Source organism: Botryllus schlosseri, chromosome 7 (genome assembly GCF_051294905.1).
Source record: "Botryllus schlosseri isolate E-star chromosome 7, Bs_hap1, whole genome shotgun sequence".
Classification (NCBI taxonomy): Eukaryota; Metazoa; Chordata; class Ascidiacea; order Stolidobranchia; family Styelidae; genus Botryllus; species Botryllus schlosseri.
The window spans coordinates 7204840-7229614 of record NC_137242.1 but is presented as its reverse complement, the minus strand read 5'-3'; the positions used below and the strand labels follow the sequence as shown (position 1 = coordinate 7229614).

The 24775-nt window shown below is 41.4% G+C and overlaps 2 protein-coding genes across 4 annotated transcripts; one reads left to right on the top strand and one right to left on the bottom strand.

The window, feature by feature from the left end:
• Positions 1-137: 137 nt before the first annotated feature.
• Positions 138-17804, top strand: LOC145443846 (transmembrane channel-like protein 3). 2 transcript variants are annotated; one of them, XM_080321800.1, is made up of 31 exons: positions 138-253; positions 3823-3963; positions 4031-4106; positions 4168-4249; positions 5543-5649; positions 5709-5796; positions 5857-5995; positions 6170-6317; positions 9037-9080; positions 9139-9292; positions 9358-9459; positions 9523-9637; positions 9736-9851; positions 10037-10120; positions 10184-10312; positions 10451-10590; positions 10664-10720; positions 11594-11730; positions 11796-11886; positions 12133-12254; positions 12316-12383; positions 12447-12551; positions 12631-12761; positions 12840-12901; positions 12960-13065; positions 13639-13697; positions 13759-13863; positions 13928-13988; positions 14047-14087; positions 14612-14727; positions 17617-17804. In XM_080321800.1, the coding sequence occupies exons 1-31, from the start codon at positions 183-185 to the stop codon at positions 17680-17682; spliced, it is 3063 nt and encodes a 1020-aa protein (XP_080177926.1). In that variant the 5' UTR covers positions 138-182; the 3' UTR covers positions 17683-17804. The 2 variants fall into 2 exon arrangements, 1 of the variants encoding a protein (XP_080177926.1); XR_013916558.1 differs by lacking the exons at positions 13639-13697; positions 13759-13863; positions 17617-17804 and having other exon boundaries at positions 12960-13069; positions 13932-13988; positions 14612-14633.
• On the bottom strand, positions 17726-24658 carry LOC145443866 (MTOR-associated protein MEAK7-like). Of its 2 annotated transcripts, none has more exons than XM_080321829.1 (8): positions 24371-24658; positions 23577-23771; positions 23303-23509; positions 22127-22360; positions 20926-21226; positions 19988-20112; positions 18974-19174; positions 17726-18274 (listed from the first exon to the last, which is right to left on the bottom strand). In XM_080321829.1, the coding sequence occupies exons 2-8, from the start codon at positions 23730-23732 to the stop codon at positions 18125-18127; spliced, it is 1374 nt and encodes a 457-aa protein (XP_080177955.1). In that variant the 5' UTR covers positions 23733-23771; positions 24371-24658; the 3' UTR covers positions 17726-18124. The 2 variants fall into 2 exon arrangements, with proteins under 2 accessions (XP_080177955.1, XP_080177954.1); XM_080321828.1 differs by having other exon boundaries at positions 24390-24658.
• Positions 24659-24775: the final 117 nt, after the last annotated feature.

Sequence of the window (24775 nt, the reverse complement as noted above, 5' to 3'; positions counted from 1 at the left end):
TGGTCTCGGCGCGCTCCTATGGGACTGTAATTTATAATTGCTTCTTGTCGCGAACGTCGTTGAATCGATGTCGGTAATTGATTTTGCGAGGTATATAGGGAGTTTGGGCAGCGTTGCGTTTTATGAGTTTGTCCCATGTTCATTGTATGGTCGGGCCGTGATAATAGCTTGAAGTGGACGTCATGATCAAGTCCACAGGAAGCTCGAAGAAACGGCGGACGACGGTCCGTAATAGGATAACGAGTGATAGAAGGTTGGTGGATGATTGGAGTAGTTCAAGGTAGAGCCCGACCGTATCGCTGCTCCGTTAATATTGACTCGATATCACGCTTTGAAAGAACTGTTGTGAGACGTAAAAACTATCGGCAATTTTCGTGACGTCACACCATGATAGTAAGGTTTAAGAGAACTTGTGCTGCTAAACTGGGAGTAATGATATATTTCATATAGCTTAGCATACAGGTGTCCAGATAAACTACGACTGCACAGCCTTTCTAGTTGATTTCATGTGTACAAAGCACGGCAATGGCTGTAAAGATATTCAAAATTAAATGGTCTAAAGCAGTGGTTCTCAACCTTTTTCACCTCGCGGACCGGTGAAATTTCAAAAAATGTCTGGCGGACCGGTGGACTTTCAAAAATTGAAATGAAGCCAAAATGCAAAGTATGCAACCGTTTATTGCAATTATATGGTGCTAGAGCAGTGGTTCTCAACCTTTTTGACCTCGCGGCACCCTTTGGAAATGAAAAATAGTTCGCGGCACACCATTACAGTGGTTCTGAACTTTTTTGGCTCACGGCAGCTACAAACTACCAGAATACCTATTAGCTCCCTGTAGTAACGCCGACTAATGAGACCACCTCTGCAGTCAATCCAAAATGTTTCTGTACTTCCTTTTTTAAATAATCTTCTTCATTTTATTAATTCTAAAACTAAACTTTTGTACGTAAAGTGTCTCTCATTCTGCGTGCTTAAGCCGTGATAGAAAGTAGTCGTGTTCCTCGGGCCAGAATATCGTTCCTTCGTGATTACAACAAACAGGGCGTATTCAGACGAAAGTAAAAGCGGTGATTTTGAGATAAGACTTCACAGAAACTTCGGCCCCCCCCTTAGATACGATTTCATAAGATTTGTTTGACAATAAATCCTACTACTGCCGCATTGGGTCGAAGACGTCAAGCACGATCGCCGCTAACGAATACGAACTACGGGGGCGTAGAAGTGTAGGCGACCAGGCTATTCAATGCATTTATAGCAGATCGTGTAGCACGCGCCAGGATAGCCAATAGCCATTCCTCAATAGTTCTAATGGCAGCCAACCGCAGTTCAATTATACTTCTAACAAACCAAGATTATAACCTCAGCGGCGAAGAGGTTTGTGAACTGATATAATTTGATCAAGCTTACTTCTCAATTCTCATATTCGTTGTCACTGGTCAAGTAACACAACTTTGTGCTACTAGCCGACATTTTAGCGGCAGTGCCGGCACAATACCTAACCATCACAATGTGGATTGCCATGTTTGAAATTCGAATTTGTAAACCCGAACGTCAATCCCAAATGAGTTCAGGTTTCGCTGGTGATTGGGGAGACAGTGAGGATTAGAAAACTGCATTGTCATACAGGCGTCGCCATGTCTGCTCTTCTCTGCGTGCGACCAATCAACGTATTGTGCAAAACTGATTTACGCCTTCAACGCACGCGATTTGCCCGGTAAAGCGAATTCGAGGAGAATAATGTTTGCAAGCATAGAATATTAATTTTGATTTGTTAAATGTACAAACTTCACATCAAGCTCGATTTAGATTATATTGTTCGTTTGCTATAGACTATAGAATTATTTTGCGCATGATTTCGAAATTCTTAAGAAATCGCTCGCGGCACACTTGCGAGACGTAAATGGCACACTAGTCTGCCGCGGCACACCGGTTGAGAACCACTGTGCTAGAGAGTGACATTTAGAGGGTTTTGATCGTAACTTAAATTATCTTCATGATGGCATCCATGTGATTTTATGGTTCTGAATCTGCTGAGTCGAGGTAAAATTGCCTTGTCCAGTTAAACGTGCTAATGCCAAGAGTCGTTTACAGTCTTTCGCGCCGACGGCCATGGATTTAACCGACCACGTCCCCTCGAATAATATTCTTCTGTCTGACAATATCGAGAGAAGAAGTATTTCGGAGCCGAACCAAGAACCTTACCGTGCTACCTTGTTCATTGTCCACTACCAACAGACGCGGCTACTATGGCAACTACGAATACAACGCGCCGCACGAATACACCCTACAACAGCTATACCGTCCATCCGGAAATCCGGGCCGAAAAGCACTTCGTCAGCCAAACCCAAAAACGTTGGTCTTGGGCCCCCACAATGCGATAAGCCAAACTTCCGGAGGCTCAGTCCCCAGACCCCACAGTTGGGTGGATGTTTTCACCCGTACTTGTGAGCACAGACATTCTACTCTGTGTAAGCAGAGAGTTTATGTAGCTAAATCGCAGCAATAGCGAAAATTTTCGATCATTCATGAATCATGACTGAATCGGTTTTCTAGCACATCTTTCTGGGTCCCATTTTAACCTAAACTTCATTATGCGTTGGTACGTAGTGGCGCGGTAATGCCTGACGCCGAAATGCCTATTTCTATTAATCATGAGTATTTCTTGGAGACGGGCACCTAATAAGCAAGACATTCAGTGACACCAAGTCGCGCAAAGCGCGAAACGAATTTAAAAGATGTTTGAAAATTTAAAAAAAAAATACGCTATGATTTATGTTCATTTGCAAAATGATTTTGGGCCCCTTTCAAGCTCGGCTCCTCTCCAATTGGGCGTTTTGGGGTGCCCCAGTTACGGACATGCACAAACGAATGAATCGAAAACGAATGTTCGCGCAAACTGCGCTGTTTAGCGACGAGTCAGCTGGTATTTGTTCTGTAGTTGTCGCTCGCATGTCGTCAAATGACACGTCTTGAACTTTAAGTCAAATCGAACATGCTTCCAGACCTAATGTTACCTCTCGAAGTTCTGAATCAGTTTAAAATTTGATGTTTTCTTAATTTTATCAATGGACCAGCCTTCAACATTGCATCTAGAAATTAAGGTATAAAATCGTAATTTACCCGGCGGACCGGTAGGAATGTCGTCACGGACCGGCACCGGTCCGCGGACCGGCGGTTGAGAATCACTGGTCTAAAGAATTTTGAAATACGATCGAAGCTAGATTCCAAATTTGAACATCGGTATTGGGCGGATTCTAGTTGAAGGCGGCTCGTTCCAAGGGCTGTAGAGCGAGCAATGGGTATAATTTGATGCCCATAGGCCTGAAGATTTCAGTTCACTGCTATTTTTGTCAATTCAAAATGTAATTAACAAGGCCCAAGTGGGTGCTTGATCTCAATGACTACTCCAAGTCGTTTCAGCACCTTCCTATCTTTCAATGTATCCCAGTCTTGTGGGGTTTTGAAATGATGAAATTTTACGAATGAACTTGACCTTGAAGGTAGCCTACCTCTGCTATTTCGAAGTAATCAAGTAGCCTGGGTATTGCCTGCTTGGCTTGCGCTAGACTAGACGTAACTGGTGACTTTTCGACTGTTGTACTTAAATTTTCGGTTTCATAGGCAAAACTATGCCATTAACTAGCAGCCTAGTAGATCATTAGGGAGGAAATCAGACGCTGCAAAATTGTGAAGCTAAGCATCCATCCCCTGTCCCATGAATCGTAAAATCGGACCAATATATATTTATTGACTGAATACTTATTCTCGTCGACTCTGCATGTGCGCGTCAATGATCAGTTTGGATTGTGTAAATATTTCAGCGCGGACGATATTCTGAAGGACGAAATACATTCAGATGCGGAGCCGGAAGAGATTTTGCGAAATATTCAATTGCAAAAGGAGCTTATAGCTACGGTTAAAAGTAAGCCATGGCCAATGAAGAAAAAGATAATGATTTTGAAGTAATGGATTCAATTGGTGCCGCCCGCACGAGAGGGGAACTAAGCGATTTTACTATAACGAATTTAGAAAAGCCAAGGATTTTGTCGAGAAATACGAAGGTCGTCTATCGAAAGGCGGTAGTTACAAAGCGAAAGGAAAGGAGGTTGGGATGAACATATTGTAGCTAAATTACTTGTACCATAGACGCAACGCCGCTTATCTAGGTATGGAAGACTGCCTCGCGGATATTCGAGGAGATATCAGCAGCCTGCACACCCTGGGACAGAAGAATCAAAACTGTGGAAAGTAATGTATTATGTAAAGCCATGGGATGGTTTTATAACTTTGCTAATCCACCGTTCGTATTTGCAAGACTGCCATTTAATAGGGCTGCTCACAATGATTGCGAGTACTGAAATTTTGCGCTCATTTTCACTAAGAGTAAATTTATCAACGAGAATTTTAGTTACGATACGATTTTCCAATGTGAAAGGCTGAAAATAGGGCTTATTCATTCAAAACAAAAATCAATTAAACACAAACATGTTTACACGGTCCTTGTTTGAAACATGATTTTTTATTGTCATGACGTCATTAATCCTTAATTGTGACGTCACAGTCGATTGACATTGGCAATTGAAAATGTAGGGTAAATATATGGCTCCTTACCCGAAAAATAGGGTTACCATATTTTGGAATCTCGAACGGAGGACACTTTTTACAAATCGCAAAAATTAGATTACCGGATTTGAAAACTGTAGAATTCTAAAATTTTTACGTGAAATCCTTTTTTGTGTTTACTTACAAAAATAGGTCATTTTTCCGACTCGACTCCCGAATGACTCACTTTATAATAATAAATAATACTGCTGTGGTTTTGTCTGTAAAAGGTCATTTTCCAATCCTACTCTGTAGGGTTACCAACCATACGTCCTCTTTTAAGAGGATTTGTCCTCTTTTTTTCACAAAATTGAAAGTGTTCTCTCAAAAGACCCGCTCTAACATCCACATTACTGATTTCGCGTCATTTTGGCGCTAAACACGTTTTTGTTTAATGCTCGCATTATTGCTGACGGTATCCTCTGATGAGTGTCATCCGAAAAGCTTCGGAAATAAATATGAATATTATTCAAATGTATTATGAAATTTTAGTGCCACAAAAACTTGCCCTAATAATCACTAGATATTGTTACGCAATGCTAATACTCGACTCGACACCGAGAAGTAAGGCTACAGTCAACCTCTTGCTGCAAGTTGGCATATGGATATGGGTCAGCCTAATACAAGCGAGATAGTGTAATGGTGATGCGTCCAGCTTTTTGATCGGTCAGTCGTGGGTTCGATCCCCGCGATCGGGTCGGACCAAAGACCGCGGCTATCCTGCTAGAGCTAGGCGCTCAGCATCCACGTATAGCATGAAGGAGAACAAAAAGAAGGTGCAGACTAGGAGACCTTACGGTCATCGGCCGTATCGCATCTCCTTCGTGAAAGCATCTCGATGGTGCTGGCGAAAACGAATATCTCCCCCTTTTTCTCTCTTGCGGGTCTGCTATAGTATTAAGATATTTACAGAATTGAATAAATCGGTGAAATTCTTAGGTTACTTTGGTTCGAGCGTAGCATCATATTTCACATTTCTCCGATGGCTGGTATACATCAATTTGGTGATCGGAGTTGTAACGCTCGCATTCGTTGTTTTACCCGAGGTGAGTTGTGGCAAACCAATCGCCACTGCGTTTACCGATATGTTCTCTTTCGAATTCAGACGATTGAGGGTACAGCAGCTGATTATAAAACACTTCCAGCAAGCAAAGTTCACAGAGCATGGGATTTAGACACTATTTGGGCTTTGGGTAATTCGTAAAATTCTGAATATCCATAATTTAGTAGCAAACGGCTCTGAATATGTATAGGCGGATACCTGGAGCATTCCGTTTTATTCTATGGATTTTACTCAAGCGAAACAATCGGAAATGGATATCGTTTACCGTTGGCATATTTTCTGGTCGGAATAGTGGGATTTGCCTACAGTTTTATCGCTCTGCTGCGAAAGTAAGGCTGCAACATAGGCGACACATCAGTATTCAAAAGCATCTTGCATATTAATAACCTAGCGCCACGAATCCATGAAGGAATAGGCGTATACACAGACTAAATCCTTTTCGGCGTAGAAGTATCTGATGTCGTTGACCAGTCAATTTGCGGAGTCTCCTTTTTGAACTGTAGAATGGCGAGAAATTCCAAGGAGGACAGTCAAAACGATTGTACGGATGATTACACCTTCAGCTGGAAGCTGTTCTGCTCTTGGGATTACATGATCGGCAATGTTGGAACCGCTGAGAACAAGTCCGCAGCTATCACCACATCTTTTCGGGTAGGTGGCTGGCGTTGCAGCTTATTTAACTGTGTACAACAGTCGGTAAAAAGAGACTATTTGTTTAACGATAGACCGCAACTGGTCGTTTCGGCATCCTCCTATCTGTTCATTACATCGCATTGTGTGTCTTGTAAATCTCATTGGACATTGTGTGTGTGTGTGTGCTGGGCTCATGAAAATATATTTTGACGATTATTACTATTAATATGTTGCGGAGGGTTCCATAATAACCACTTAGATACACTTGGCGGACGGTTGCATTGTTTAAGATCAAGATGGATGCGAGCGACTGCTTGTAAGCGTGCAACACAGTGCGCAAGTGTTTCAGACTCCCTGCTGAGATAACTATAGCCAGGGTTGCCATCGAGATGGACCCAAAAATAAGGACAGTCGGAAAATTAGATTAGCATTAAAAAGCGTTTTGTACACACTTTCGGTAACTTTAACACTAAGCTATATGGAAATAGTGACTTCTTGTGACTTCAATTGTTGCGGCACCCTTCGCAACATTGGCTATATTTTGAATCTGGATTACCCATGCAAGCTACGTAGGTTGCGTAATAGAGGCATATTATTGATCAGGCTTCAAAGTGATCGAATTTGCGGTTCATTCAGAAGTAGGTGATACGTTTTGATATCGAAGCAACTTTTCGCGGGCCGCTCAGAATAGCGCCGCGGGTCGCACTTTGCCCATCATCAGGTCTGATCTAATCTGTATCTTGTCTCTTGCGTATAGCGCGAATGGGTTCTTATGATTGCGGCATCGTATTGAGTAGCTCGCCTCGCGACAACTGTTCTGATTATATTGACGACGTCTCTGACGAGGTCGCGTGGATTCGCCTAATTACTGTGGCGTTTAAGCATTTTGTACGGGGTGGCCGCTACCTTGTTAATATTGTGAAGAGGTGGCGCACGTCACCTCACAAGTTGACGCCTATGCTGCTGTTTACCGCTAAAATGACGTTCGCTGCGACAGCTTGGTACAGCCGAAACTTCTATACTACTCACTGCCCTAGCTATCTCACCACTAGGAAGTCAAATCTTGTGGTGTGTTTGCCACGGGACTTCCTTTCATTCATGATGTCATAAAAGCTCGACGCTAAGGCATAATTTTAAAATATTATGCAACACAGATACCAGAGGAAAACGATCGAAGTTCTGTAGTTGTTGAAAATAAGACAAAATAATGACGCAAGTCGAAAAGAAGGACATTTCTTAGAAATAAGGACAGCTGAGTTTTCTAAAACCCGGCCCTTCAGAATAAGGACAAATGTTAGAAATAAGGACGGTATTGCAACCCTAACTATAGAAGACTCACTGACTATAGGCTTGGCCAAGATGAAACTTGGGACGGGTTGTTGAATATCTGTCAGCAGCGGAAATATTTTTAACAATGTCGCGACGACACTGATCCGTCGTGACGCAGTGAACGTAGGCTATGACGTCACAATGACCGGATTAAAAATTGCGAAAGTGGCATTATGCCCCTGGCTATACACCCGTGGAGCTTTATGGAGATCGGTACACTTGAAATCTACTAATAACAAACCTGCTGTATTTCACCAAGCCGCTATCATTCTATACTGATTCCAGTACTGACGAAATATATATATATCGACTTTCAATAAAATAAAAGGGCAAAAGAAAACAGGAAACAAAAGAACATCAAGATAATCAGTTTTGGGCCCTTGTTAAGCGCCTCCAGCGTGGGCGGTCGTGGGCGTCTTCGAGCGATAGCCCGCGTTGCGCTAGCTCGGTCTCTATTGTCGAGCGCCATGTGGTTCTATTCCAGCCACCTCTGCGCCATGGCTCCGTCGGAATGTGGTTGATGATGGCGGCGGCTGGTTGATCGTCTTGATGCCGCACTAGATGACCGATTAGGCGGAAGCGTCGTTCAGCAGCCAGCAAACGGCATGGGACCGTTTTTGTCAGTTTGCGCAGAGCATTGGTGGATATGTGCTCCGGGTGGTGGATGCCGAGTGCGTAGCGGAGGAGTGCATCGTAGTTGGCGTTGAGTGTCTTAGCCAGCTTTTCTGTCGGCGTGAGTGCTTCTATTCCGTAAAGAACAACCTGCTCGACAGTGGCACGGAAAATGCGGGTCTTGAGCTGGGGTGAGGCACTTGAGTGGAAGAGGCAATGTAGCCGTCTTGCCGCGCCCCAGGCCTTTGCTCGCCTAGCCTTCATTTGCTTTTCCAGAGTCCGCGACGTCAATACCGAGGTATATAAAACTCTTGACATTCTTGAGCCTTACTTCTCCCAGTTGAATTGGTGTCGCGTTCTCCGGTAGAGCTGGTATGGCCAGAACCTCAGTCTTCTTGGCATTGATCTGGAGGCCAATAAGAGCGGCGGCGGCGGCCTCTAGTTGGTTTATGAGGCGCATTGACACCTGCCGCTCACACAAAAAAAAACTGACGAAATGGGCCTGTTTAGTACATACCTATCGTTGCCACGAATTTTCTATCTTGAAGTTACCGTGCCTGCAAGAAGTAAACTGAATTGATTTCAACACAATTTGAAAGTTCAAGATTATTCCAAATTAGATTGGCCGAATCTTTATCGGATATCTGAGAAATCACGAATGCAAATATGATACCAAATCTTCAATCTTCATATCTGTCATTTCTGGCATCTTTATGTCCATGCTCAATTACTGATGTTAGTGAGTGATCCATAATAGTTTCGTGTGATTGAAGAATTTTTATTCGTCGTTACCTAGGAAGCTATCGTCGAAGAGCAGGAAAAGGAGAAGAAACTGGATGTGTGAGTAGCCTACTCCACGATGTCGGCTTTACGTGAAATGTATATTCGCTTGACACAGACGAAAGAATCTCCGACTATTTCTTCGGATTACCGCTAATGTACTGGTAATGCTACTTCTCGCCGGTAGTCTGTACAGTATACAATATTCCGTATCTCGGGCTCAATCGCAAATCAACGACAATCGGGAAAAGACATTCTGGGAACAGAATGAGGTTGGAATAAGGCACATCGCACGCTCCGAATTATAACGGAATGCAAGCGCATTGACATGGTTTAGGTCGGAGTTGTCGTAACCGTCGTCACGCTAATCGCACCTTCAATGTTTGAAGTAATCGGGACGATGGAGAATTATCATCCGCGAACCACTTTGAGATTACAGGCATTTATCGAGGTGGAAGCCTTTGAATTAAACCAATGCGCTGAATGCTACATATCGTTTCAGCTGGCGAGAATACTTATGCTGTACCTCGGAAATTTGTACTCTTTGATGATAGGATTGCTCAACTACGTTACGCAGGCCACGGAGAAGTCTCAACAACGCTTAGATATTACTCCGGGTGGTGGCTATTGACATTTATCGTTTTAAACGCGGCCCACAGCCTACTTTTAATAGGCTGCAGGCCATTCTTAACCAATGACTTTTTAACGCCAATAGAAAACATCGCGCAACCAGATGAATTGTTTATTATTGAGCCGGGACTCGGAAGACGCACCTTCAAAAATGTCAGCAATTATCACATATACTCAATTTTCAACGATATAGAACCGAAGGTAAATTTTAAGGACTTTCCATTTCATCTAATTCATAGCAATATGATATGGAAAAGCAACAAGCGTAAGCCTGTATGGGGCAGATACAAGTAATACAACACCATGCATCGCTGATATAACTCTCATGGGGTAGTGTAGAGCACGGCTGCTACACTAGCACTCATCCCAAATGCTATATTTAATAGTATACTCCCGACATAACTACGACAACTACACACAGCTCGAATATAGTAACATCGTCAGAATGCTGGGAAACCTACGTCGGACAGGTGAATACAAATGCAGAGATTTCTATCATGTTATTGCCCAATTGCATAAATCTTATTTTTCAGGAGTTGTTGAAATTGACAATTATTGACTTGATATCCACGGTGTTGACAGTGTTACTAATCGATTTCATCAGGGCACTTGTGGTGAGATACCTCAATGCGTGTTGCTGTTGGGATTTGGAAAGGCAATTTGTAAGTGCACAGCAGTTTTATATACTTTTATTATACTCGTGAGACATGGCGGGAGATTACGCCAATAATTACTATTATGTAGGCCTACGTACCTATGTGCGCAAGCGATGATCGAAAACAATTAAATTCCCTTTCCAGCCCGAATACGGTGAATTTAAGATTGCCGAGAACGTGCTGCATTTAGTATACAACCAAGGCGTAACGTGGATTGGCTCGTTTTTCTGTCCGTTACTTCCAATGATCAACGTAGTGAAGCTTACGATATTGATGTATCTAAGGTAAGGCTGGGGTATTATTTAAAAAGTAGTAATAAACCAGATTTTCATAAACCAATCACCTCCATTGTTGCAGGAGTTGGGCAGTCGTGACATGCAACGTACCTTACACGAAAGTTTTCCGCGCTTCAGGGTAATAGGTGATGATTAGGGCGATTTTTTTGACATGTCAAAATAAGTCAAAAGTTTGTCAAAATTGTAGCGTTAGGTCAAAATTTGTCAAAATTGTTTACAAAGTCAAAATATTTTTGACCTCTGCATTTCGTTTGTATCGTAGATTTTGCACTGTCGGTGAACTTGACATTTGATATTTTACAGATTGTAGCCTACTTTATATAGGCCTACCGTTGTAGACGGCCCATTGTCTGCTCATTGTGAATCATAAACGGTCAAATGAAACAATTAGGTTGACATGGTGTAATGGTCAACGTACCGCAATATCCTAGCTGAAGCAAGACTGCTTGAGCATTGCATGATTCTGATATCAAGAAGCGCATGATGAAAAATTGCGATGTAGACAACAATGTAAGAATGAAGCAACACCGTGCGTAACCAGCAGTGTACGCACAACTTCAGTGTTGTCAGCCAACGACTGCTGACAGGCACTTTCTACCCGAGAATGTAGGAAAGTATCTTTCGTTGTACTTAAACAAATATTAATTATTTCTACCATAATACGTGATGTAACTACTGGAATTCTTCATAGGGCCAGATTTCGTTAAAATACTAGTGTTTTCATGTAAAAATTTGTCAGTTTGTAAGTCAAAAACTTTTTTCAGACCAAACTACTTCGTAAGGACTAACAGTTCCAACCAGAATTAAAGATAAGTAGTACAATTTTATTATTATGTGCGTAAACACCTAATTTGCATACTTGAAGTCAGAATTTGGTCAAAATTAAGCTTTTTTAAAGTCCAAAAATGTCAAAATTTTGAATTTTAGGTAAAAAAAATCGCCCTAGTGATGATAGCGCCGAGACCATACTAAATCATGTTCCTTTCTGTAGGTCGAACTTCTATCTTGCGATGCTGCTTTTCATGCTTTTCTTATCCCTCTTGCCGACTATGTGGGTCATAATTCAATGTCCGCCTTCAAACTGCGGGCCTTTCCGAAACAAAGATCGAATACACGCTGTACTATCGGGTAATTTATTCGCATGACGTTATAATGTTGTAAATGAGACGAAAGCTGTCTCATTACACGCATAGAGACGATGGAGGATTTGCCTGAGTGGATGAAGACGATTTTACATCACATGTCTACTCCGGTTGTGATACTTCCGGCAGTTTTGCTTCTTTTGTGAGTATCACGACTTATACAAGTAACTTTAAAGATCTATGAATAGTTGGACTGGACAGGGTTTTCGAAAGTAGTTTTGACACGCCTTAAACTGCTTCCATCTATGAGTGAGCAGAACTTTACTGCGTTAGTTCTATAGCAATCCGGACTTCTATGGCCACCCCTGTCGAACATTAGGAAACAATATGTATATTGTACAATGCTCTGCTCCAGCCATTTACTCCTCTCTTATTGCACGGTACGTAGCATGGTGGTGTACTACTTGCAAGGAATATCGAGGTCGACGAAGCAACAAAACGTGAAATTGCGTCTGCAGCTTCGGTACGAACGTAAGGAAGGGCGCAGAAACATCTACATGATGGGAGCAGGTGATATGAATTAAACTTGGCTATTCACTGAACGCAATGTAAGTTTTTGTGTTACTCTTAGGCGTAAAAGAGCGCGAGGCGAAAAAGCAACTGACGAAATGTGCGAACAGCGCAACCATGACAGAGCAGGTACGTTGAAGTGATTAGGCCTTTTAGCTCACAATTTTAACCCGTCAGGCATGGTTGCATTAGAGCGAATTGGTAAGCCCCAAAAGTCAGGATGGGAATGCGGCCATTATAATACAGCACCGCAGCCCCGAACAAGACAGGGACAAAATGACATCTTCGACCGAAACAGTGAGCTGCATTATGCCACATATCCAACACAATGCCTACAGATCTATGGGATGACATATATTCTATTTATACGCATCAGATGCGTCGCTCATCAAAACCACGAACGGATCAAATATTTGTCGACGATCACACCGCCGGTACCATGAAACGGAAACATTTTATCGCAAGAGATCGTGAAAGAAAAATAGTTGAAGGAGACACTGCGCCTTGGTAACAAATCAAAAGTTCATTCGACGGTTTCGATTATGACATCATCGTAATCAATTCTCCCGTTTCAATTTCTTTCAGTATCTCACCGCAGAAAGACCGATATTTTTCACCGACGCCGTCCACGGATCCATCACTATCAGGTATATCCTCCTTTCATTTCACCTCCCACCCACAATGCACCTTGACATCGTTTTCTAGACTGTCGGCACTGTCATCATCAACCATATGGTGTACCGCAACATAGCATGATGGTCAACCAGCCTGTTGGAATGTACACGACGTTTCCTCGATATGCGTGCTCAAGGTAGGTCCAAATCTGCTCATTGACAGGCCTGTTGCAAGCCGAATTAGCGAGTGAGTGGCCGCGACAGTTTTATTGCCTATATTTGACTCACACGGTCCCCTATACCTGACTATTAATTAGCTTAAGGTCATATTTTGGAAAACGGAAAGGAGGGCACTTTTAAAAAGCCAAAAGTTAGTTTAGAGAAATTGAAAATAGCTAATTTTGAAATATTTACTGGAAATCTTGTTGTGTTAACTAAAAAAAATGAAGGTTACCGCTTTGACTCGACTCCCGCATTACCGTCATTTTTATGATATTTCTTTGGTGTTGATTTAAAAAAAAGGTCATCATATTGATTCCACTTCCGAATGACCCGCTCGAACGTCCGCATTACCTATTCCGAGTCATTTATGCCGATTTTCGGTTGACCCTGTCCGTTAGACTAGCTGTACAAGCTGTAAAGGAGGACGAATTACCAAAAATGCGGACATTTTCAATTTCCTGAAAAAGGAGGATGCATGGTTAGTGGTTACCCTAAAGCAGCTATACTCGATGTAATCTGATCCATTATGTTTATGTAACTTTTTCAAGTGGTGGATCTACAGCTATGCCCCAGACGGTGCTTCTGCAGCCTGCTCAAGTCTCTAATGGTATAATCGAATAAGCTATTTCGACTTCAATTCACATTCTATGGAACGCTTTTTTTCACAGTACCATGCTTTTTCATGCCGTCAGCCGCACAATCCCATGAATCGGTGGCAGGGGCACAAGATCAAATGGTCTACGCCAGATTTGACCCTATCAATGAAAACACTGGTAACATTGATGCCGCATTGATGGAGCAATCTGCTAATGTCTACATTTGTTCGTTGATAACCAGGTAGCCCAAGCCGCGACGACGTCTATGATAGTAAATTCGCCGGAAGAACACAAATTAATAGGTATGCGTTTCGATATATCTTTTACCTTGATCACATTTCCTATTCCCACAACATTTAGAGCTTCTCCACATCGTATGGGGTCCCTGCATTGGCGCCAAGGTTAGTGCTAGAATAACTTTAAGGGACATCTTATTTTTCTATTGTGCTTATGAGATTGGTGTATGCTCACTAGCTCTCATTCAACAATTCAACCAGCAGCATAACTGACCTCGTTGATTTGACACTACGATTTCAAAAAGGAATTCCATTTATGATGCCTAGATCTTCTCCTTGGTAACTCCACCTGATTGGTGATGTTTTCATTGCATTAAGCAAGACAGAGACTGGAGGATTTAATAGTTTCAAATCAAAATCCTGTTCCAAATTTTAGATTCAAGTAAAGTCCAAGCCAAGAGTCACGTCCAAAAAGTACATATCCTGTTGTACGTATGTACGTCGTACGATTGTACGTACGTGTACGTACATTATTGGAAATCAGGCCTACATCTCCAAATCCCGCATACAAAATTGTAAACGCAAATCCATTCTCATCTATGCATGCTTTGTAGTGTAGAAGGTCCTGTTGTATGCCGATCTACATATTTGGATAAACATGACGACTTCCACTTCCCTCCAATTAGCAGATTCCGTCGGGTCTGTCAGGCAGTCCCACACCGGGCGAAGATCGCAATCTTTACCAAGACAAAGAACAATATCATCAAGCGACACGAATGATGTATTCACGTCTGATGGAGAATCGGTAATATATATTTCCTACATGATGCAGGCTATATAGGCTACTTGCCTTCAAAAACTTTAATTCGTATAAAACAGGGATCGTTTGCCTATTCTATGGGGTTGCAGGGACGAAAATTGAATGCCAATGACTATTACAAGAATGTGAATTGAGCAGATGCTATCGGCGGCTCAATTCTAAAACTTTTAGTATATTTTTCAAAATATAAAAATGCGACCTAAAGACCGTCGCGTACTCAGATTCACTCAGAATAGATAGAAATTGTTCCAATATACCTATATATATATGTTGCTATGTAGGCCCGTATTCAAAGTATTCAAAGCCCGTATTCGAATCGTGCTCAAGGGAAGGGAGCACAGGCTGAGCCCAACTGCATTCGAGAGAGCGTTTGGTATTCGGTGAAGATTTCGAGCAATGCTCAATTGCTCATGCTCATGTTCATTGCTCAGTTTTGAGTCTACTCAATAGCTTAGTAAGTTAGACAGTTGATGACTGCTTGCAGACAGCTGCGGTTATTGTTGATTGATTATGCGGTCTGGCATTCCGCGGGTTTATAGATGCTATGTTGGTTGCTTAGTTTTTCCTTCGATTACGTCAACACATCTTATTAGGATTCTACAGTGGTGGAGTGACGAAATTACTGCGCACTATCTGTAACCACTACTGTCCTTAGCTCTTACTATTCAAGTATAGTTCGCCGCATATACTACTCATTTATGATCGTTGAAGATCGTGTCCCCAAATTCAACAGCGTATGTCCACAAGTTCACCGCTTCACGGACTATCTGTCATACTTCAAATATTTTCAAATAAGGGAACATCAGGCTATTCAGATATAAGGACAATTATTTATTGGATTACTAATGAGCAGTTGATAATTTCGCGAGAGACGTGAACGGGTAGTTTTATTAACGATATTGCTATCACCCAATATTGCCTACATTTAGCAAGCGCCAGATTATTCCAATTCCATTGTGTTCATGCTCTGACACGCACACGCATTTGTCTGCCCGTGTCGCCGCGGTTTGGGCTGGTTCCTGTCATGTCAAGATTGGAAGATTGCTATTGCGGGCAACAGCTAGGGACATGTGACGGATAACAGGCATTATATTCTTTGTGATGGCTTAAAAGGGACATATATGAACTTTCACATATTACGTTCTGTTATGACGTCATAATGAGTGATACTCGCTTACTCGACTAGAAGCATATTACGTGATTCAGAATCGAATCACTCAGACAGGTACTGTACTCGATTTTGCCCAGCCCTAGCAACAGCATTTGCGTGGTTTTTCGGTAAAATCGAGCCTACATTCGTTTCTACATATCTTGCTGCTTACTTTTATATTGAAATGATAGAACAGAGCGTTGTGAGGAATTAACTGCGAATCCATTGACAGCTTTTCTGGCGGAAAATTTCAGTAGGAATTAGGAATAGCCAACGCTGAAGCCTTACGGCGCTGAAACATGATTTTCTTTTTATAACATTCCGTATTGCTATTACAGTAGAAATCGTGACTTCAGCCACCAAACATGCTTACAGCGTAATTTGCACAATATATTCACGGCCAAACCGTAAAAAAAGTGAATGAGTAAGGCCTTGAGTCTGTCCACGGCCTTACTTGGAAAACGCTTGCTCAAACGCCGCATTTTGAGCTCGACTCACCTCACACCGTCCTCCGTCATTGAATACCATAACCCAGGGGCGGGCAACTTCTCCGGTAGGCGGGCCGATGTAGGAAAATGAAGTACTAGGCGGGCCGGATTCTTAAATCGATACAGTAGTCGTGTAGCCCAGTGGTTCTCAAACTTTTTTAGACACGACCCCCTTTATGATAGTGAAAAATTTCGCGCCCCATTATCGTCATATCATAGCATTTACGCTGTAAATTGCTATGGTCATATCACAAAATGGAACCAGTCGACACCTTGCTATCTTTCATTGTAACGCAGTCTTATCGAAATGATAACATTTTTAGCAGTAAATTGAATTGAATCATCATCAGCAGCGATGGTAAAGTAGTCAGCGTTGTTTCTCAAGTCCAAGTAGCGAACTCCAAAACATGTCCGAAAATGTGAAACTAGAAAATGAAAGGTCTGACAAGTAGCCTACTCAAGTGTTTAGGTTAAAAAAGTAGATGTGATCGGAGGCGGAAAATTTCGAAATTGCTAACGCAACTCTACTCATGATCGACAAACTGGTGCGGCATCTCATGTTTTACAACTTCACCTATAAAATTGTTGCAAACTTATGCCAAAACTACTTTCCACAATCCGAATCTTTGAAAGTAATTTTGCCTAAAAATTGTGGAAGGTGGGTGTCAGATTCCATAGACTACTCCTTGTCGCTTCGACATCTTCCTGTCTTTTCATTGTATCGCATTTTTTGTGGCGTATTGAACTGATAAAATTTCTAATAAACCAATGATGATAGTCTAACCTACCCGGGTACTCCGAAAAAGAAGTAAATTGTTAGTGATCAGTAGAACGATTTTTTTTTGACATGTCAAAGAGCCAAAATTTTGTCGAAATTGTTGTGTTGAGTCAAAACTTGGTCAAAATTTAGTTTTTAAGGTCAAAAAATGTCAAAGTTTTGATTTTTTAGGTCAAAATCTTCCGTCTTTTAGGTAAAAAAAATCGCCATACTGATCAGTAACCAGTGAATCACCTCTGATCACGAGGCGGTATAGTTTCGACTTCATTGTAAACATTAACCAAATCTATTTTCATATACTGGTGTCCGGAACACCTGCAATTGATGAAGCTTGGAAACTACTGGTTTCATTTACATAACTATACCAAGATCCGGAAAAATAAGAATTGTCCGGAAGCAGCCAGGCTCAATATTCAACAGATCTTCAACGATAGACACTCACGTCGCTTCGTTTCCAGAGTAACAAGTTCAACCGAGAGCGATACTGCGACATCACGAAGCAAACGTCAGTTGCCGAGGAATAGTATCCGACCGCCGCTACACTAAGCCGCATTTCAACGACTATCATTGCTCGTGCTCGTGTATCCACGGATATTTATTTGACGTTTTGTTCGGTACTAGTAAATCAATTAATTGCACAGTATTATCTGACACGATGATTGCAAACCGTGTTGTGAACATCTAAACAACTACTAACTCTATCCATTATATCTGCGCATCAAGAATCGTAGTCTGCCACAAGTTACGGACACAATCATACACAAAGGCAGGAAAAAATATGATAGACCAACCATATCGTAGACAACATCGATGAAGTCATAATCTACAAGTAGAGAATTTGAGAGGGCTAAGGACACTGAATACAATGACCACATACTGTTGAAAAGGCCAGATTACTTATCCAATATAGTTATGCCAGTAGTTGCCTAAGTGTCCCAGGCTCTGTACAAATGTACGAGCTGGCTTTCACGACATTGGATCGTGGGCATGATGCAATTCTTTCGTCTCCGGAATGTCCGATTCCGGATCGGCGTCTCGAAGCCCTTCGCTGACACGCGTCTTCCCGGCTATCTCGAGCAATGCCTTGGCTTCGACGTGTTTGTCAAGCACGCTCACCTGAAAAATCAAGCAGAGCCCTTCCATACCATCATTAAAGAGACTCTTGAAAGTACAGAACTTCAATATACAATTGAATAATATATTCATGTTGAAATACACGTGAACGAATATTTTTGGCTGGTAGCCGTCAGCAACTAGAAGAGAATGCTATTTCCAATTTTCTACTAGTTGCTGACGATAAACCCTGACAAGATCCAGCCAAAAATATTCGGGTTTATTTCAATATGAATATATTATTCAATATCACAATTACAAAATTGCAAGTTGTCAGAGATTTCAAATTTCACAGTAGTAGTTTAGAATATTGGTATAACTATCAATTTCTTGTCCCGTAGCCAAAGAGTGTTGCCAGGTTGATATACAGAGATGGTGACTGGTCAGTGGTCAGTAACAAAGTAAAACTACTTTTTCAGAATGCTCCAAATAGGTTTGGCCTACTTTCAATATTTAAGATTTAATGATTTTAGACAACTAGTCCTAGAATACTTACTAATGTACTTACTTGGAAATGTCTAGTTCTACTTGTACTTGAATAGAAATTAATGACTTTACTTCTATTTTCACTTGGAGACTAGTAAAGATACTTCTACTTCTACTTGACCTGGCCTGACTACTTTGACCACTTCCGGCGATGTAATACCATGACTTGAGCCAGCTCAGATTATTTTTCCCGAACACGGGTGATACGCTACATACTTCATTGCCGTCTTCATCGTCACAGGGCTGTTTCGGTTCTTCGCCCACACCCCAAACGTTGAGCGCTTCGATTTTGAATTGTTCGTTTTTCGAAAGCTGCGGGCTCTGGTATGTGGTACACAGCGGTTTCGCTTTGCTGTGCCCGCTGCCGAACTCCTGGTCTATCCACAGACCGAAAAAATCAAATTGGCCTCCCATACCCTGAAAAGAGATAGTGCTCAATTCAATTCAATTTATTGTTAACAATTTTATCATTTCAATACACCACAATGAAAGATAGGAAGGTGTCGAAACGACTTGGAGTAATCTTCGAAATCAGACACCCACCTGGCCCAAGCAATGTAGAAAGGAGGAATGCACACTGAATGAAAAGTAAAAGAAGACACTATGAAGAAAAAAACTGGCGACGATAAGAGGTCGCATGTGTTGGGAGGCGAGACCAATATGTCGGGTTGTGGTCCAGTAAACTAGAGGGCTGACTGGTATTGATTCAGTAGAAAATGCTTGTATTTCGACTTGAATTTGGACATTCTCGACGACTGTCGGATAGCCGGCGAGATACTGTTCCACACCGCAGGTCCGGCATATTCGATAGAGCTTGTACGGACAAACCATTGCGAATCCATACGAAATAAAGATATCACAATAACACATAGCATTGAAAAACTGTCAAGTTCCGATAAAAAGTGGGACAAATTTCTGCCGTGCTCATTTTAAATTGAAAATCACATGGTCATATTGAATGACACATAACCGAAATTGTGATTTTAGCATAAAAGTCGATGAGCTATGGTTCTCAACCTAACCATTGACCGTTTATTTTGCGAAAATATTTTGGGGCAAAGGAAATCTTGAAATTACAGCTACCGGTAATCCAATAATAATGTTCATTCAATACCCGAAAATGATCCTCAAGCATATGAGAGGAAGTATGGCCGGTATATTTGTCAAAACATAAAATACCAACAAGAAATAGAGGGAACATTAAATGTAAATGTTTGCAAGAAAACTCACCAGTCCATTTGGCATAGTCTCCTGGCCGATATTCAAATACATGTAGTGATCATTGTAGCTTGCGCCCATGCAATCGTATATTCCCAAGTCCGGTGCCGACGTGAACAGAAATGATTTGTTGGTACCTGCGAATAACTCAAATCATCTAAACGTTTAAATTCTTTGGAACTTCTCAGCAACCAGTCAGATGGGTAAGCACTACGCAGTAAGCGCATGCTACAAAAGTACACTTTCAAAGTCTGAAATGCAGCGGTGGTCATGGACACTGGACAGTAACAAGTACTTTTACCTCTTATGAATACTCAAGTAGAGCTCCTATCTGCACTACTTAAGTGGTGATTTCTCAGATAACGTACATATCTACTTTCTACAGTTTGGATTTGGGAAGTAAAAAAGTACTTTTTGGATTGGTTTGCATCACTCTCGTGAATGAAATCACCAGCATAACGAGGCAAAATAGCCCCTGGATACCCCCATTGCCGATTTACTACTAAGCGTAAGCGGCATCTCAACCAAATCTACTTTTCAAAACTACTTACCTGAGTACTTTTCAGACCTTTTTTTTACTACTACTACTTGCAGTACTTTTTGAATATCTCGGAAATCTCCACGCTTTCTTGTAATTGAGTAGCAATTTATGACATTACTTTTATGTGAATTGCGAGACTGACTTAGTTTGACCACAGCTGTTGTAATATAAAATTCGTCACAGTGTAATCAGAGCAGTTTATGTCTATTTCTAATAACTTGGGAATATCAAGTTTTCAAAGATTTTCATTTTTTTTCGCCTACATCTTGGCCATGTTTATGTTTATGTTTGACACAATATGGTCGAAGGAAAATGAAAATCTTACAAAATCTTGACTTTCCCAAGAGGGTAAAAATGGTCCTACGCTACTCTGATCCCAGTGCTACGAAATACAGATCGAACAGCCTACCCTGAAATTTGGAACTGTATTCCCAGCTGGTGGAAGCATATCCCCCGAAAACGTGCCCGTCTTGGTCTTTCAAAGCGAATACAGTCGGGCCTTTTCCGATTATTGCGCCAGTTAGTTTTGAGAAGCTCTCTCCGTGCAATTTTGTGGAATAGAGCAATCTCCATTTGTGCTGCATACCCATCGGGACTTTGGAATTGACGTACATCAGACTAGGCAGAGGCAAAATAAAAATGTCTTCCGTGGCGGATTTTTCTTTGATATCCAGTTCCGGTATCAAGTACGGCATGGAAGATCTCATTTCCTATAAAGCAGGATAACAAACCGTCAATCATGACTGAAACTTCGTCATCTCACTTGGAAAACATACAGGCATACTGTCATTCATATGGTCAATAGGACTATAGATAACTAACCTACGGATAGATACGCAGCACCCGTCGTCAGGCTTGCTTGCCCGGCAGAAATTACTGCTCAGCAATCTGAAAGCAACATAATTGCTAATCCCATAGCTGACGACCCGCGGTGCTTCAATTCAACAAAGTTGATCTTATTTGAAAGCTACTGTCGCACTGATTCCGAAAATATACGTTAAAATCTAATCAGGGCAATGGAACCCCCTTGAAATACACCTCTAAGTCTGAAAATCGCCATTGTTCTAAACAATCGCAGCAGCGTATCACAATGACCATAATAATGGCCCTTGCTTGGTTGCGATTGTTCAGAACCGCAGCAACGCATCACAATGACCGTAATAATAGCCCTTGCTTGGTTGCGATTGTTGAGAACAATGCCGATTTTGAGGTGTATTTCAAGGGGGTTCCATTGCCCTGATTTGATTTTAATGTATATTTTCGGAATCAGTGCGACAGTAGCTTTCAAATAAGATCAACTTTGTTGAATTGAAGAACGCGGGTCGTCAGCTATATGATTAGCAATTATGTTGCGTTCAGATTGCTGAACAGTAATTTCCGCCGGGCAAGCAAGCGTGACAACAGGTGTTGCGTTGGCCTATCTATCCGTGGGTTAGTTATCTGTAATAGGACACATTCTTTCCAATATCCACTCATGCAAGCAATTTGAGACATTACAAACCTAATATGTAATGCATTCACATGTAGTAGGCCTACTTGAGTACTACAACTGACAACATCAGAGTGCGACCAGTAGGAGTAAGCATTAAAAATTACCAAAAAGAATTTACCTCACTGACGTCCCCGATGTAGTCGAAGAACACCATTCGAAATTTAAATTGCAGTATATCGATTAAAAGTGGAGCTCGGTCAATAATATCTCCAAATTCGTCTTCCCGCAGTTTATCGGGACAATGCTCCAGCAGTTTTTCCGCCAGACGTCTACTAGATTCCGTTTCGGTGGGAAAACAGATCGTGGGCTTTGAGATTCCGAGCATCATCGAGTCGAGAAAATCCACGAGGAACTAACGAAAAAAATACAGAAAGTTTGCAATAGGCCTACCGTTGAAGAAGTGACATAGAGTCTACAGTTAATAATATTCACACTGATTTGGTATTATGACACATAACATCGACTCTTCCTATACAGACTATTAAACGATTAATACAAATGCAAAAATATTGATTCAAATATTATAATCCTATTTCGAACCTAGCAGCACCAACCAGCACAGCAACCTTTTTGAATGGTGGTCTGGATAGAAAAGTTTGAATATGGGTGGGTAAACAATGAACATTGATCGCTGAGCATTACGGCGATGACTTAGTCTTATCCAACGAGCAGCCCTCAACAAAGCCATGCAGGTTGAAATTTGGAGTAGCAATATAATCCACATTGAGTCACGATGTCATCATCACAACATCAAGTCTAGACTTGAGAGAAACAGGACACTTCGCATTGCTTTGCATGCTTCAATGACGGTTTCAGCAAGGCATTTTGTTACAAAGAAGACAAGTTTTAAAAAAATTAACAGATATTTTCAATTTACGAAACACTTATATATGATTCTTTTGCCATTTCTACTATTAAATCTCTACAATTACCCCTGACGGGTGTCAGCTCAGGATATTCGGGCTCATTTCAATATGAATATGTTATTCAATTTTACGTGTGCAAGTCCGTTTTAAAATGATTGTACGACATCGAGACAGTTTTAGCGAAAGGAGTAGAGCACATTCTACCAAGAACAAAAATTGTGTCGCAGACTGAGTCACAAGCTATCAGACGCAGCCGACTGAGGGCCAGTTGCAACACAATGCAACAGCTGTGTGCTGAAAGTTGCTGCTATCTGCCTTGGGTGTATATTACTTGATTATAGCTTCATTAAGCTATATTCAAGTTCTGTACCATGAACCAGATATATTACTTGATGATACACGTAAGGCTTAATTACACTATATTCTACCTCAATGAGGATTTTCTTGGTTAAAATTTCATTTCCATCGCCAGCTATCTTGAATATAATGACAGCAAGTTCCTTGGTGCAATCCTTGGTAACGTGGAGCACAAACTGTAGGAATCTTTCTGAATCTTCATCTTGAAAGAGATTTTCCTTGAGGTACTGTGACATCTTACTGGATATTGCCTCTGGGAAGCATTTGGTGACCCGCAACTGAAATAGCAATGTTAGATTACAATAATCCGAATAGAATCGTGGAACTAGCTGAACCATTACTCACCGTCACATTTTTAGCAGTATTTATTCCCTGCTTGGGTGGCGAATCTGATTTTTCTTTGGAATCAAAATATTGCTCAAGTTTTTGTAGTTCCTTTGACGAAAATCTTGAGGAGAGTGTACTGGGTTTCGGCTCTTGTTTGGACTCCGAAAGACCCATTGGACAGACACCTTAATTCACTAATCGAGTTGACAAGACCTGGAAAATGAGGGTGATATTAAAAAACTGATTAAGTATAGCGAAGGGGAGATATTGACATAATTAATCCAGAAAAACACGTTAGTGATAACAGGTAACAGCTAAGCGAAAAGCACATCACCCTTAAGATCATGATATTCAAATTCATAAGCAAAATTGCTATAAGACGAAGAACAAATAAAAATATGATAACACTGTTCGTTATTGTTGATATTCTCAGCAAAATTATGCCTCTTAGAGTACGACATTCAGCGTCATAGTTCAAAGTTCATAATGTTTATTTCATCCCATTTCAAAACAAGACCAAAAAATAAATGTGAAAAGAAGTTTTGAAGTCACAATGGCAGTTAATCAGGTTCACATTATGTCCAGTTGTACATGTACATATTTGCTACTTGGCCTCAAGGAAATACCAACGGAAATAGAAGATGACTGCCTCGAAGTTTGAACCAGACTGCCCTTCGCTCAGGGGTCAGCTCAGCTGACTCGATATGCAATGCAGCATTTGCTTTGTTTAGTTGTAAGTCGAAAAAAAGCAACTAAAAGGCGATCAAGCACTCAACTACGCTGTCAGTATGTACCAACCGAACAAACCATACATAAGATTCAGTTATCTACTCCGGAATTATTGAACAGAGATGTTAACTGCTAATGCAGTTCTTCTGAGTTCTGAGTTCGGAAGCAGCGTCTTTTGTTTTGCTTTGGTTTCAACTTTGTAGCCATCGTTCTGCTTGAGTGCGTGAATCGCAATCAAGTATATCTTGAGAACCGCCGCATCAGCTGAATTTCACCTGAATTTACAGAACATATAATTTGTCTGTTTGCGATTGACCATAAGAATAGGTCAAACCGTCGGTTATTATACATGTCAGCGAGGTAGAGAGTGGGCGTATAGGACCAGACCAAAATTCGCGAGCAACGGGCAATGGCGATTGGTTACTTCAGCACTACGTTGCCCAGGGTTGCGTTGCTGATGTATAGAGCATTTGTGACGTCACACACAA

Coding starts and splice junctions, on each gene's coding strand:
- LOC145443846 (XM_080321800.1), top strand. CDS start 183: ATGATCAAGTCCACAGGAAGCTCGAAGAAACGGCGGACGACGGTCCGT. Junction 5,797..5,856: donor AGACACTATTTGGGCTTTGG/GTAATTCGTAAA, acceptor GAATATGTATAG/GCGGATACCTGGAGCATTCC. Junction 10,121..10,183: donor GGGAAACCTACGTCGGACAG/GTGAATACAAAT, acceptor CTTATTTTTCAG/GAGTTGTTGAAATTGACAAT.
- LOC145443866 (XM_080321829.1), bottom strand. CDS start 23,732: ATGGGTCTTTCGGAGTCCAAACAAGAGCCGAAACCCAGTACACTCTCC. Junction 20,113..20,925: donor ATACAGTTCCAAATTTCAGG/GTAGGCTGTTCG, acceptor AGTTATTCGCAG/GTACCAACAAATCATTTCTG. Junction 18,275..18,973: donor ACGATGAAGACGGCAATGAA/GTATGTAGCGTA, acceptor TTGATTTTTCAG/GTGAGCGTGCTTGACAAACA.